The following is a 15,789-nucleotide window of genomic DNA, read 5'->3' on the forward strand; positions in this document are numbered from 1 at the left end:
AGGTGGTATATCACTCCACAGATACCCTTCCACTCCCATTGCAGTGATTTCCAGTTCTGGCTGCAGTGGTTTTGCTGTGGCAAAGACGTGTACACTGCAGCTAATCATTGATCAGTGGTGACCAGCCAGGGAGGCCTTGTGTCCCGTCATCATGGCTGCAGCCAGCTAAGGACTGTACAGTAGCAAAACGCGAGCCTCACGGCTTCAGTCGTGCTCTGTACAGTACAGAAAAAACTATTCCAACGTTTTAGAATAAATGGTCAATCCCCAGACAACCCATTTACGTTGTTAACATGGTTTTCCTTTGCTATAATCTTGAATCTTATTAGTGCATGTTAGAAAGCTCTCTAATTTTGGAAGAAATTACACATATGTATTTTTGCACAGATTCCCTCGGTGGTAACAGTCACACTCTCATGATCGCATGTGTCAGCCCTGCTGACTCAAACATGGAGGAGACCCTTAATACTCTCAGATATGCAGATAGAGCCAGGAAAATCAAGAATAAACCTATAGTCAACACGGACCCTCAGGCGGCAGAGCTTCAGAAGCTTAGACAGCAGGTACTTGTATGTTCCGGTGTCTGAAGAAGCATGAAGGAACCGTCTCCTCTGTATTGTCAGGATCTCACAATGTGACTATATTTCCACAGGTGCAAGATCTGCAGGTTTTGTTGCTGCAAGCCCATGGAGGGACGCTACCTGTCCTGATCAAGTAAGATAATAAAATTAGTAGGTTGGTGTTAGTACAAAACTGGTTTAAAGGGGTTGTCTCCTGAAAGACCCTTTTGGCATCTCCACCAGATACATTGGTGGCACCTCCACAGGATATGCCATAAACTTCTACTTTGCCGCACCAATTTTCCAACAAGGATTCCCTGTTCTGACTAGAGCCCTACTAGCAGCAGTGATAGAAGAGGTGGCTGCACATGTGCCTTTTGACACGCCACCATTGGAGTTCTGCCCACACCCGCACTCAATTTCTCACCAGTCTTCAAAACTCCCATAGTGGTGAATTGCGTGAGATGCACTTGATCAGCCACCAGCGCCGTTGCAGCACATCAACCATCCGGGGGTAGTCACCTGTTCCATCTCTAGAAAGGATTATCATATTGAGGCCACAATGATGTGTGAGGTGGTTGAGGAAACGGCTGAGCAAATTGTGCAATGCCAGTTCTGTCATTCTGATACATGTAGGAAGCGGCATAGAACTGCTCACGCTGCGGTTTCTGTATATGCAGCTGCCTGTTGCTTGCAAGGGACTCCAGTCTGGAAATACATGGAAGTCCTGTAGATATGCTTGAGATTCTGCTCTAGTCAAGGAGTGCTCAATCTTCACATTCTGACTCCTCCATGTATCTAGAGAGCTCACTGGGTGACCGGGAGTCCCTGTCTTAACATGCCACTTATATTATTTCCCTTTCTGTACTATCAGCATGGAGCCTTCTGAGAATCTGCAGTCTCTGCTGGTGAAGACGAAGACCTTGGAGGAAGAGAATGGTAAACTCAGTCGAGAGCTGAGTGAGGCTGCAGAACAAACTGCTCAGATCCTTGAGAGAATTATCCTGGTAAGCTGCTCCCTGAATGGCCATCTGGGTTTTGTATAGGAAGGCATTTTGATCACAAATTTCATGAAAAGATTTGTAATTGGCCAACCTGGTGCAGTTATTCTCTACATCTAAGATTATGAATGGCAATCACATCCAGACAGATGGGATGGATTTTCCCTGGCAACAAATGTGCCATGTGTTGGCAAACCTTTGCAAGAAATTATAGATGGCCTTTAGTCAGGAGTTGTCAGCTTCATCAAATTGTATAACTTGACTTTCGAGTTGTATTAAAGTGCTTGCAAAAAAACACTCCTAACTAGGTCCAATTGTCATGAGTTGGCGACATGCAGAAATGTGCTTCTGAAAACAACCTCTACATGCAGTAGGACTCGTGGATGTGAAACGCAAGTTATATTTGACCCTTGAAAAGATATCAAATCTCTACTAGAGCTGGCCCCCCTGGAAGACGGTGCATATTAATACTACAAGTCCTGCGTATCCGGTCTGGCGCTCTCCTTTGGTTTCCTACAAGGCGGTTTACAACATGCCCCATCCTAACGTGCTCCCCAGATATGACTTTCACCTCCTGACCATCATTCACCTGACCAGCGTTTCCTCTTCTCCCTAAAACGCCACGCTCTCCCCTTGTGCTCTCCAAACATCTCTGCGCCCATGGCGCCTACTAACCTCCATTTTCTCCGCAAGCTGGGCATAGGTATGCTACTGAACTGGTGCGCTCATGCCATGATCTATTGCTCTACTTGGCCATGCATTCTCCTTGTTTTATTATACGTTGTTATCCTTTTCCCTTTGTTTTGAGATTTTACCCTTTTTGTTAACTTCCCACCATCTTGACTCTGAATGTTTCACTTCTGTTTCTGTACTTTTGATACCGTACTATGTCTTTCCTTTGAGTCATTGCATTCTTTGTATTCCCCTGTATACTGCTATCTATCATCCCCACAACCCTAACTTTTCCAGCAATATTGGAGTTCTGCCCAGCCTAGGCAGATTCCCCCACCCATTTTCTCTGAATATCAAAATTGGCCCACAATCTTTTACATTTTGGCCCAACGTGGTATCACCTTTCCATAGGATACATTATATATGTATTATTGCAGGGGGGAGATCAATTGCAGAGACCTCCTTCCCCAATGATTCCCTTAGTGATAGGACATAAGGTAAGAATACATAGTGGCTGCCACATGTGGCTAAAAAATTGCCATAAGCTCTGGCAAACGGCTTATCAGCCGGCCGTCCAACTGATATGAACACTGATCTTACCTGCAAAACAACAATCTTAGTGACCAGTAGTTTTGGTAAGAAAGATAGGTCAGCAATTTATAGGGATTGTCACCTTCTTGAAAATCCTGGTCCCAGTTTATTAAAAAAAAAAAACCTCGATATTGGCATCACATCACCAGCCAATCAGCAGCTCAGTGTGGTGTCCAATCTACGTGAGCAGAGCCACTGAGCTCACAGATGGCTGTAGACCTGAAATCAGCACTGCAGCCAAGCGCATCTGGGCAGAACGGTGGCTCAGTGGTCAGCACTGCATCCTTACAGCGCTGGAGTCTGTTCAAATCCCACCAAGGAAAACATCTGCTAGGAGTCTGTATGTTCTCCCTGTGTTTGCATGTGTCCTGGATTCTCCGGTTTCCTCCCACATTCCAAAGACATACTAATGGGGAATCTAGATTGTGAGCCCCCCATCGGGGACAGCGATGACAATGTGTACAAACTGTAAAGCGCTGCAGAATGTTAACGCTATATAAAAATAAAGATTATTATCGCCAACAAGAGCAGCGGTGGAGAGTCAGATCTCTACCTAGAGAGGGTGAGTAAAGGTTTTTTTTTTTTTTAAATAAACTACACCTGAATTTCTATTTTCTGAAAAGGGTCAAGACCTCCAGCCATTAATGAACGCCACCTACTGCATAATGTCAAATCGTGGCCTGCAGTGTAATTGTGTTCGTGGAACAACTCCATTTGAATGGTGTGTTCAGTTCTGTGTGTGAAAATCTATCCCATACATTTGACGTGGACTTTTGGAAATCAAATTCGCCCCATTCATGATCTTGTTAGCACAGCGACACCATTCCGATGTATCGAACTGTCTTTATTTCCAAGATCTCCTCACATGTGAATTTTTTTTTTTTTTTCCTTTGTCACTTTTAGACTGAACAGGAGAACGACAAACTTAACACAAAAATGGAGGAACTTAAGCAACACGCAGCGTGAGTCTTGTGGTCTGCCTTGTACTTTCTATAGAGAACCTGTTCCTCGTCCTGTTAATTAACTGAATTCTTCCCGTTCAGCTGTAAGGTGGACCTGCAGAAGATGGTCGAGACATTAGAAGACCAAGAACTAAAGGAGAATGTAGAGATTATTCGCAACTTGCAGCAGGTCATCGTCCACCTTCAGGTAAGAACCAGCGTTTTAGATACCATATATACTCGTGTATAAGCCAGCCACCCCCCCCCCCCCCCCCATTTTTGCCACAAAAAACTGGGAAAACTTATTGACTCGCGTATAAGCCTAGGGTGGAAAATGCAGCAACTACTGGTAAATTTCAAAAATAAAAAGATGCCAATAGAAGTAAAATTAATTGAGGCATCAGTAGGTTAAATGTTTTTGAATATCCATATTTAATCAGGAGCCCCATATTATGCTCTATACAGTTCATGATGGGCCCCATAAGATGCTCCATACAAAATACACCCCATATAATGCTGCACAAAGGCTAATAATGCCCCCATAAGATGCTCCATAGAATTATATGCCCCATAAAATGCTCCATAAAGGTTATGGCCCCATAAGATGCTCCGTAGATTATGCCCCCATATGCTGCTGCAAAAAAATGCCATGCTCGCCTCTCCTGCTCAGGACTCAGCACCTGAGAGATTCACCTGTCCCTGGGGTCCATCACTGCTCACCGCTGTCTGCTCTTCATGTGTCAGTGACTGCTCAGCCAGCAGAGGGCGCAGCGCGCACTAACCACGTCATCGCGCCCCCTGCTGCCTAAACGTCACTGACACAGGACGCAGCAGACAGCGGTGAGCAGCGAAGGACCCCGGACAGGTGAATATCGCTATACTTACCCCCTCCTGGCGCGGTCTCTGCAGCCCCGCTTCTCCATGGTCTCCCTTCCTGCCTTCAGCAGTCACATGGTACAGCTCATTACACTCATGAATATGCACATATTCATGAGTTTGAGTGGTACCACGTGACCGCTGAAGACAGGAAGGGAGAGACAGTGGAGTTGCGAGGCTGCAGAGACCGCACCAGGACAGGTAAGTATGATCTCTGGCATTCCCCCTCCCCCGCCGACCCTCCAGGTATATGACTCGTGTATAAGCCGAAAGGGGGACTTTCAGCCCCAAAAAATGGGCTGATAATCTCGGCTTATACATGGGTATATACGGTAACTTTCTAGGCCATAATAAATAGCTTTGCAATGTATATGATGCATTTGATTCTGAAACCACCCTTTATTACCATTATGCCGTCTTAGTCTATGACACAAGTAAGTTGTAATATGTGACAGGCTTAAAGCCCTTACAGAGAATATTGGCATTTGGGGCACATTTCTAAGTACTGGTGCTGCTGTGCCCCTGGCTTTCTTTGGGTATTGTCTAGATTGTTTCATTTTAGTCTTTGTTACAGTTCATTTAAAGAGAGAGCCCTTTTAAAAATTGCTGTCCCCATTATGCACAAACTGGCATATTTGACCAAAACGTCAATTAGTGGGCTCAGCGCACTGTTCTGCCACTGGTTTTGCATCATACCCAGCGTGTCTCATTGATAGTGCTCAGTCCAGTAAAACCAACACTATAAGCAGAGAAAGCTCTGGCTATTGTTGGGATTAATCTGTGAGGGAGCCTAGGCCATTCAAAACCAGTGGGTGGGGTGGTGCGCCCTTGCCGTAGTGAGGACTTAAGTTATCATTTTTCATTAAACTTCAGTTTATACAGAACAGAAGCAACGAATTGAACACTACTAAATGTTTTTTATATGAATTATTGGGGTTATCTCTTACAAGGCTAAATATGTTAGTATATACTGTCAGTTTGGCTGATAGGCTCCCTTTCAACATCATCCAGATTGTTCCAGGTCTTTCCTTATGTGCATCGTTTTAATCCCAGGAAAAGATATTTTGGGCTCCTATTATATCTTTGCTTATTGTTGTAGATATATTTTGTTCCAGCTGATAGATTATTTCATCTGCCTTGTTTTTTCCTTCTCTGTGCTCTGAATTGTTCAGAGAGCGCTCCTGTGGAGCAGCATGTCCTGACTGATTCTTGTCTGTCTACAATTCTTCCTTTTTACCAGGATGAAAGTTCCGGAATTGCTGCGTCTATTGAAGCCATGGTGGATGAAGTCGCACACTCTCCTGCTTGTGAAGAGGTATTACTTGTATGGAATTGGAGTTTCTCTATGAACCAAAAAAATAATATATTTTTATATTACAATTGCAAAAATTGTCCATCTTTTTGTTCACACTTGTGTTTTTATTATTCTTTATTTTATCTTAATTTTATTATTAAAGGGGCTGTCCAGGGCTTTAATTATTATTGCATATGGAGATAAGAACTAACTGGCAGGTAGTTATTAACTACCAGAGGCAGGTAGTTATTAACTGCCAGAGATTCTCCTGCTCCAATTCACTTCTTGTCAACAGAGAAGCTCTTCTGGGCTGTGGATGGGGCGCCACTGAAGACATCATGCTGATTGACAGCCAGCTCCTCGCAGTTAGCCAGCAGGGAGCCGGCTGCCAATCAGCATGTCATCAACAGAGCTGCCCCATTGACAGATAAGATGTCTCTTGACATGACCGCACCAAAATCAGAAGAAGCGCCAGCAGGAGCGGTCCATGATTGAGCTGGCAGGGATCGTCCCCGTGCGGAAGCGGCAGGTAGTTGGCAACTATGTGACTAAGTTCTTAAGGGCATGTCACACTAAGCAATATCGCTAGCAATATCGCTATAACTAGTGACGTTATAGCGATATTGGTAGCGACATCGCTGTGTGTGATACTTACCTACGACCGGCTCCCCCGCTGGTTATCGCTGATCGCGTGAGAACGTCCAGGACTGTTTCTCGTCGTCAGCTTCCTGCGGCGCTTCCTGCTGTGACGACGAGCGACGCGTGGAGCCGGGCGGGAGGACGCAGGATCGCCTGGTGTGACAGGTAAGTAGTGACCCCCGAACCCTGTGATGTCGCTGGTGAGATCTGCCTGTGTGGCAGCTCACTAGCGACCACTTAGCGATGTACCAGCGATCCTGACCGCGTCATATCGCTGGTCGGGATCGCTGGTACATCGCTAAGTGTGACAGTACCTTTAGCCCTATACACAAATATAATAAAAGTGTGATACTTTCTTAATTTGGCTGTTAGACAAATTAAATTCCCATTTTTAAGTAGTAAAGAACAATAACTTTAGAGAAAAGTCAAGAACAGCGTAATTCTGTATGAATGCATGCACATCTTGGAAAATGCTCACTTTATGCATTAAAAAAAAAAATCCTGCAAAGGGCATGTTCACAAGCGTCTGCGCAGGAACCGGAATCCTTGCTGGCCTTTATTTTTGCACCTTATTTGGTAACAATATTTCTATTTGGAGAACACCTTTGTCGGGTGTTTCAGCCCTATTGCTGTCACTCATGCTGTGGATCCACACCTCTGCCATTCAATAGGACGAATCCATGTGCAAGAAATAAGACTATGCATTGGTTGCCTATTCTCAGGTGCTGACAACCTGCTTGTGGAGGAGGTATACAATATCTCATTAACTTGCATTGGATGCGGAATGTTAGTGGACTTTGAGGATATAGATGTAGAAACCCATGCATGTAAAGGAGTCAGCACTCTGAGGTGCAGGTGGACTTCTTCATGACTACACACTGGCACAGCTGGTAGCAACTAGTGATGAGTGTGCTCGGCTATAGCGTTATCAAAGCATGCTCGTGTGTGATCAGTGTATCGCGGGGGCTCGAGTAATATATGTTTGAGCCCCCATGGCTGTTAGGGAATCCCCGCATGTGTTGGGGCTGTTTAACAGCCATGAATCATTTAGCCATGGGGATTCTAACACAGGGTTCCCCAACTCCAGTCCTCAATGCATACCAACAGATCATGTTTTCAGGATTTCCTTAGTATTGCCGAGGTGATGATTGCATCACCTGTACAACACAAGGGAAATCCTGAAAACATGACCTGTTGGTGGGCTTTGAGGACTGGAGTTGAGGAACCCTGCTCTAACATATTACTCAAGCCTCGGCGAAATTCTGCTAACACCCAAGCATGCTCAGATAACACTAAACCCAAGCATGCTCGCACATCACTAGTGCAACGTTTCAGATGTGATCTCTTCCTTCAGCTATGCAAGAACCAGCCGTAATTGACCTTCTCTGTGGGGTTGTGTGACATGGAATAAACTATACATGAAGAAGTTCTCCTGCAGTTTGGCATCTTCTAACCCTTTTTTATAGTAGCTGATCTACAGTATAAGCGCCTGTTGTGCAGTGCAGCTGTGTTCAATAGGTTTACATCTGGCCACCACCAGAACTTAGACCAGTTGATCAGTGGGGGTGTCAGGTCATCAATATCATAACGGTGCTCCATAGTGAGGGTAGATCAGCCATAACTTTGTGACCAGACATCCCTTTTAAGGTTTATGCCTTCTGGTGCGTTTAGATTACCACCCAAGAAGGCTGCTGATCCTGGAGAGATCTGAGTATTCAGAACCCAAGCAGCTTGGTGCTTTTCTAAGGGCCCCGTCACACACAGCGAGCTCACTAGCGAGATCGCTGATTTTGTGACACATCAGCGATCTCGCTGTGTGTGACATCATCAGCGACCGCCCCTCCTCGCCGGGTATCGCTGATTGTGCAGGATCGTCCTGGGCCATTTTTTGATCGTTGGTCTCCCACGCGGCTCTTAGTTACCCGCTGTTTACCCTAGATATCAGCTGCTCGCTGGTCCTGATCGCTGGTTAGTCTAACTATGTCCCAGTGATCTCATCCACGTCGGATCGTTGGTGGGATCGCTGGGACACCGTTTTGTGTATCGGGGCCTTTAAAAGTATTTCTTTATCAGGACAACCCACTTAAGACCCCTTTCCTTGGTGATCGGCTGATATGTTGAATGCCTGCACTGTGTCCACCTCCAAAGCTGTAAGTGACACAGCACTGATGTAATAAATGGCCTTCTCCATAGCCAACAAACCCTCACAATGTTGTGTATATGGAAAAGAGGATCATTTCATATTTATTTTGTGTTTTCTATTCGTCTTACTTTCTCAGAAAATGGAGAGCGGAGAGAAGCGTTCTTCGGATGGCTTTACAACTCATCATGCCCTTAGACAAGCACATCTTTCCAAGGAATTAATAGAATTAAATAAAGCATTGGTCCTGAAGGAAGCCCTGGCAAAAAAGATGGCGCAGAATGACAGTGAGCTAGAACCTATGCAGGGGGAATACCTGGTAATCATTTTCATTTATCACTTGGGTTTTACTTCAACAGAAAATGTTGCAAACTAAAGCAAACGCTTGCACAATGTAATATTTCTTACAATAGAATAAGTGCAGTTTCTAGGCTTTCTGGCCTTTTCTTCCCACTTTGTGTGCAGATTTTAGTACATGTGGCACTAAAAGTCCTAAAATGTGAATCCCATACATTGACACATCGCAGAACTGCACCCCCAAGAGACTGCCTTGTTTAAACGCTAGTGTCTCCGCTAGTGTGCCCGCTGTCACGTCTCTCCCTTTAGCTGTTTGTTTCTTTCTGCTTTAATGTTCTCTTTTTGTAATATTACCTTTGTGTGCAGAATAATATAAAGACCTTAGAGACAGAAGTGGGGGCTCTACAAAAGGAGAAGGAAGAGTTAATCCTGGCTCTTCATTCAGCCAAGAAAGATACCAATCAAGCAAAGTGAGTGATGTGGAAATGATTTCTCCAGATGTTTAATCCTTATTTTGCAATTGTGGTTGTATTTTTGTATTTTCCAATATGTGTTATTACTGCATTATAAAGTGTTACATCTAGAAAACGCCCATTACAAAGCTTAAGGTGAACCTGTTGGCTAAAAATCCTCTCTAACTGTACATTTGCGCTGTATCAATATGTAAAGTGTCTGGTTTACTGGAGCTGCGGGCTACACAGAGAAAATAGTTTATTCTCCTCGCATTTGCTCTCTTCCAGTCATTGGGGCAGAGCAGGGAGGCTGGAACAGTCACTTCTCTGTACTCAATGAGTGCACCACGATCTCTTGCCCTGCACCTTGACAGACGGTGTGTGCAGAGCAGGCTGTCAATCAATGTGCAGGAAAGTCATCACTTGTCTATAGACACAATGATTCATCAAGACTGACTTTCTCCTAGGCCTCATTGGGGGACATAGAGACAGTGGGTGTTATGCTGCTTGCCACTAGGAGGACACTAAGTAAACCAGAAAAAAAGTTAGTTCCTCCCCTGCAGTATACACCCTCTCGCTGGATGAGAGTGCCTCCAGTTCATGCTTAGTGTCTGTAGGAAGCACTTGGGTCTGGGGTATCAGACCCCACCGTTTTTATTTTATTTTTTATTTTTCTGAAAATTTTTATTTTTTAATTAACGGAGTGAAGGGGGCGACTGTTCCTTTCTACGGCCCGCTCTCCCCCGAACCAACAACAGGAAAGCACGGGGAGTATACCTCCCAGTACACTTTCCTGCGACAACTGGGGCTGATTCCCCTACCATACGGATATGAGGGCAGGCACAGTGGAGAGAATTTTGGCGATGATCCTACCGGAGTCGGGATTCCATGGACCTAGACAGGGCCTACGTAGGCCCTGAATCAGCCCCATAGCTCTCCATCCCCCTATCATAGGGAGGATCGATTTGAGCATGGCCCCTTTAAGAACTCCTCCAGCTCTGCTACATCAGCCCAAGAGATGTGAGCCTGCATGGATGGCCGGACAGCGCTGAGCACTGGAGTTGAGGTATGGGGTCGGGTCCTTGCCCCTGGGAGAAGCGCTGACGTAGCGTCAGCGGCGGTGCATCGGCCCCCCCACCCGCGGCGCTACCACGGGTAGCCCGTAAAAATTTAGTTCCCGGCCTGCTAGGCTGCAATTTTAATAGTCCCGCCCATCGGCGCCTACCGCAGGTAGGCTCAGAAATTTAGCCCCCGGCTTTTCCGGCCTACTAGGCTGCAATTTGAATAGCGCCGCCCGCGCTATTATCGCCGCCCCCTCGCCCTGGTGCCTCTCATCCCTAACGAGACGCGCAATTGTGGCGCCCCTGAGGCTCAGCTGCCACAGAGGTACTGCACCTTCTCCTAAGGTGTAGTGCCCCACCACCTAGGTAAGTTGGGGGCTCCTTTCCACACTCGCACCCCACACAACAGGGTAGTTCTGCACAACCACATTGCGTCTCAGTGCTTGGAGAGTAGCAGAGCACCTCTGGTGGTTCCCTGCATGGAACACTGGATGTGCTGGGAGGTGGGTGGAGTTGAGATTCATATAAATGGTTGGGAAGGTTTAGAATTACAGATCAGTCTGAGAGGTCAGCCTGAGATCAGTCTGGACAGTCAGTCAGGAGAGTCTGAGGATGGGTCCGAGAGCAAGGAGATCCCTAGAAGAGGGAGAGAGGAAGGAGCGCTGCAGCTGCCTCGGTGATCGGTGCCAGCTGGCACGGGAAAGGAACAGAAGGAGAAAGACGTAGAACTGCAACCTAAGCTTCCATAAGAGAGAGAAGGAACAGCACGGAACGAAGGAGTAGAGAGAACAGAGAGGAGTCGTGGGTTGGAAGAGGAACCCTGCCTATAGGTTCTCAGCGCAAGGCTGGGGCCCGGTCCCCGAGGTTGTATGGACACTTATGGTTCTGCAGCAGACACCGGTGGAGTAGTTGGCTGCAAATGCACTACTCCCATCTAAGACTTAGGGCACAACAGCAACTGAATAAGAGAGCCAGGACTCCGGAGAAGGGAGTCCCTGAGAGAGGCTACAGCTGTCTGCCATACGAGTAGAGTTGTTAGGAACATTTGACAGGAGGAACTCCAGAGTACCACGGTACTGGAGCTCTTCACACCTTAAGGTGCACTAGAGGAGTTGTTCAGGAAAGGTACATGTTGGCGGAGTGTTGGAGAGGAGAATCCTGACTTGCCCGGGAGGTTGATTGAGTCTTCCCCCGGAGGACACAGCACGGAGGCAGGCACCAGTGTGTACCACGGACTGTGAGCAAAGCTTTGGAACTGCAAGCCCTGGTGTCTTCCATTCATTCTTGCGCTAACACCGTCAGCACCGCTACATCTGGGTACCAGCATTCCTCACACCGCCTGCGCCTATTCTCATCTATTTCAATTACACTGCCCTGGGGTTACAGCTTCACCTGTGGGGAGCTACACCATCTATGCTGCAACCCATCATCAGCCCCAGAGGATCTGCACGCAGCGTTGGCTTAACAGTTTGCTTGCCAAACACCACAGGTGGCGTCACGAACTATTCCATTCCATTAACTACATTTCCCCATTACTTGGGCGCCCAGGGCCACGGACCTGGTCACCGCTGCTGTGACACATTCCCCTGACACCGGCCCAGTACAGCGTACCCCACAGCCCTGGGAGGGCGACCCACAATTATCTCTGGGGCCATATTCTTTTACCTCACCCTAATCTGGAAGCTGTGAGGCCAGCATTCCGCCGGATACCGGGTGACACCGCAGGGCCACCGCTATTCCTCCCAGGGGACACAGCATAGGACTGGGTAAGCTGCATCTGCCTCAGATTAAAGCTTAACCCCTTCCCAGCACGTTCCCTGCAGCTGCAGCAGACTCTGCCGTTAATCCTTTCAGGAGCACTATGTCTCAATCTAAGGAGGCTAAACGGGCGGCTAAAAAGCACACTTTTTTACCGTGTGTACCACTTGCAAGTCTGCCCTACCCAGTTTACAGACTAATCCGTTATGCACGGACTGTGACCCGGCCTGCGCTCAATCGCCCCTCGCCGCCGCTGCTGACGGGCCTCCTGCGTTTAGTACCCCTGAGTGGGCTGCGTCCCTGTCACGGTCAGTGGAGTCTCTGACCCAGGCTATATTCTCCCTCCGGGAGGACTCTTTAACCCAGAGAGCGTCCTTACCCCCCAAAGAAGGCTCTGGCGTCGGCCGGGAACCGTATACCAGCAGGGGCCGTACTCGGTCAGGTCTCTAGAAAGCGGACCCATGACACGTCCCCTAGTCCTGTTCGCGCCTCTGCACCTGCGACTCTTGTCTCTCGCTCTCCCTCTCCTGGAGTTCTCAGCGAGCACGACTCTGAATTCGAATCTGACACGTCAGCCCCTCAGAATCCCCCAACTGATCAGGAGTCGCTTGATTCTCTTATAGAATCAGTCAACAGGATCCTGAAGTTGGATGAGGATAATGTTCCCGCTGCAGCACATCCTATCTCACTTAAGAAAACCAAGCGTGTGCGCAGGTTATTTACCAGCCATCCAGACTTTAAGGAAATTGTCCAGAAACCAAGAGATCGTCCGCATAAGGGGTTCACAGGGCAAAAGTCTACTCGGGCTAAATGCCCTTTTGATCCAGACCTAATGAAGGATTGGTTACTGTAAGTCCCGGTGGACCTGCCTGTTTCACGTCTTTCTTCAAAAGCGCTTCTATCTGTTTCTGAGGGTTCCTCGATCTGAAACCCCTCCGATCGTCAGATTGACTACCTTGCCCGTTCAGTTTTTGAGGCTTCAGGAGCAGCGCTTTTTCCATCTTTCGCAGTAATTTGGGTCACTAAGGCAATGGCCGCTTGGGCAGAAGTCCTGATTACTTCCTTCCAGGGCACCAATCTTCCTCCGGAGGCAACCACGGTCGCCAGGCAGATAATTCACACAGAAGACTTTGTAGTGGACGCCCAAACTGCCGCTAATGCAATCTCCATTAGAAGGGCCCTTTGGCTCCGTGACTGGCGGGCGGATGCCACATCTAAAAGATTGTTGACTTCTCTCCCCCTTCAAACAGGTTGTCTTTTTGGAGAGAAACTGGATCAGCTTATTTCTGATGCTACCGGAGGAAAAAGTAAACTCCTTCCTCAACAAAAGGCTGTTCGGCCGTTTCGCAACCAACAGCTGACGCGCTTTCGATCTTTTCGCAACAACTCCGGTTGGTCCTCCTCCTACCTTCTCTTCCGGATCAGGTCCGTCTCCGCGCGGAGACAGAGGCTCCCAGGTCTCATACAGACCTAACCGTTTCTGGAAACCCAGACCTAGGGCTTCTGGATCCAGGGGAGCCAGATCTCATAGATCTTCTACCCAATGACTCGTTGCAGTATCCGGCGGACGCCGACAGAGCAGGCGGTCGCCTACTCTCCTTCAGCCACACCTGGCTCGTGGTCGTCCATGACAAGTGGGTCAGGGAGCTGGTGTCCTCCGTATACAAGATAGTTTTCTTCTCCCCCTCCAACTCGCTTTTTCCTTTCCTCTCCCCCAAGGGAAAGACAAGAGCCTTCCTTCAGGCTGTTCAGGCTCTCTTAAAGGACGGAGTCATCATTCCGGTCCCTCATCACGAAAGGTTGAGGATTTTATTCAAACCTTTATGTGGTTCCAAAGAAAGACTGGTCAATGTGACCCATTCTGGATCTCAAACTGTTAAATCAGTTTGTCACGGTTCGGTGATTCCAAATGGAATCTCTCAGATCAGTTGTCGCCTCCATGGAAAAAGGAGAGTTCCTAGCATCCATCGACATCAAGGACGCTTAGCTTCACATTCCAATTTGCCCTTCTCACCAGCAGTTCCTGCGTTTTGCAATTCACGAGGAACACTTCCAGTTTGTTGCCTTGCCTTTCGGACTCGCCACTGCCCCCAAGGCCTTTACCAAGGTAATGGCGACTGTCATAGCCATTCTCCACTCTCGGGGAGTAGTGGTGTTACCGTATCTGGACGACCTGCTCATCAAGGGTCCGTCCCTTCCAGCCTGCGAGGAATCCGTGGATATAACAGTAAATACACTTTCGCGCCTGGGGTAGAAGATAAACGTCGCAAAGTCTTCCCCCGAGACCGGCTCAACAGATTTCCTTTTTAGGAATGATCTTGTCACTTCCCGCGGGTTGGTCATTCTCCCTCCAGAAAAGACACAAGCCTTACAACAGGCAGTGTGCACTCTTTCCCGTGCAGCTTCACTTCATTCGTTTCAGCATGAGAGTTCTCGGAAAAATGGTAGCTGCGATGGAAGCAGTTCCATTTGCGCAGTTCCATCTCCATCCTTTACAACATGTGTTGCTGTTAGCTTGGGACAAGAACCCGTTGTCCCTGGACCGTCTGATCCTTCTGTCCCTGCGGGTCAGGCAAAGCCTCATGTGGTGGACACTGAGGTCCTCACTGAATCAAGGGAGGTCTTTTCTCCCTGTAAGATGGTTGGTTGTAACCACCGACGCAAGTCTTCTCGGCTGGGGTGCGGTCTTTCGTCACCACACAGCAAAGGGTCGTTGGTCGCCCCGAGAGTCATGTCTCCCCATCAACATTTTGGAGATACGAGCGATCAGATTTGCTCTACGGAGTTTCCACCATCTCCTCGCAGGTCCACCCCATCAGGATCCAATCTGACAACGCCACGGTTGTAGCGTATATCAACCGCCAGGGAGGTACCCGGAGCAGGATGGCAATGCACAAATTGAGTCACATTCTCCATTGGGCCGAGACCAACCATTCATCCATCCATCTCAGCAATCCACTTCCCGGGCATAGAAAATTGGGCGGCAGATTTCCTCAGTCGCCAAGGCATTGCCTCGGGAGAGTGGTCTCTTCATCCGGAAGTCTTTCAGCAGATTTGTCGTCGTTGGGGGACTCCGGATGTGGACCTCATGGCCTCATGACTAAACAACAAGGTGCCTCTGTTCATTGCCCGATCCATGCGTCATCGGAGTTAACACCCTAGTTCTGCCATGGCACCGGTTCCGGTTTGCGTACATCTTTCCCCCTCTTCCCTTGCTTCCGAGGGTCATCAAGAAGATCAGAGCGGAGGGTGTACCAGTGATCCTAGTCACGCCAGATTGGCCGCGCCGAGCATGGTATGCAGAACTAATACAACTAGTCGCTCATGTCCCCTGGCGACTTCCGGATCGCACGGATCTGCTTTCTCAGGGCCCGATATACCACCAGAACTCCGGGGTCCTGTCATTGACGGAATGGCCGTTGAATCCTGGATTTTAGCACAGGCGGGGTTCTCTCACGATGTGATTCCCACCATGATTAGTGCTAGGAAGCCTGTGTCCAGGCGTAT

At 48.0% G+C, this 15,789-nt stretch overlaps 1 protein-coding gene across 3 annotated transcripts in view; it reads left to right on the forward strand.

The window, feature by feature from the left end:
- KIF4A (kinesin family member 4A) overlaps window positions 1–15,789 on the forward strand; it is a 93,753-nt gene that overhangs the window by 17,420 nt on the left and 60,544 nt on the right. For all 3 annotated transcript variants that reach the window (XM_073556128.1, XM_073556126.1, XM_073556127.1), the window contains exons 9-16: window positions 388–563; window positions 653–714; window positions 1,435–1,567; window positions 3,728–3,786; window positions 3,868–3,973; window positions 5,882–5,956; window positions 8,854–9,033; window positions 9,378–9,481. In XM_073556128.1, coding sequence (XP_073412229.1) covers window positions 388–563; window positions 653–714; window positions 1,435–1,567; window positions 3,728–3,786; window positions 3,868–3,973; window positions 5,882–5,956; window positions 8,854–9,033; window positions 9,378–9,481 — 895 coding nt within the window. The remainder of the gene's footprint in view (window positions 1–387; window positions 564–652; window positions 715–1,434; window positions 1,568–3,727; window positions 3,787–3,867; window positions 3,974–5,881; window positions 5,957–8,853; window positions 9,034–9,377; window positions 9,482–15,789) is intronic.

This window comes from Dendrobates tinctorius, unplaced genomic scaffold (genome assembly GCF_039654945.1).
Source record: "Dendrobates tinctorius isolate UK_male_01 unplaced genomic scaffold, ASM3965494v1 ptg000231l, whole genome shotgun sequence".
Taxonomy (NCBI): Eukaryota; Metazoa; Chordata; class Amphibia; order Anura; family Dendrobatidae; genus Dendrobates; species Dendrobates tinctorius.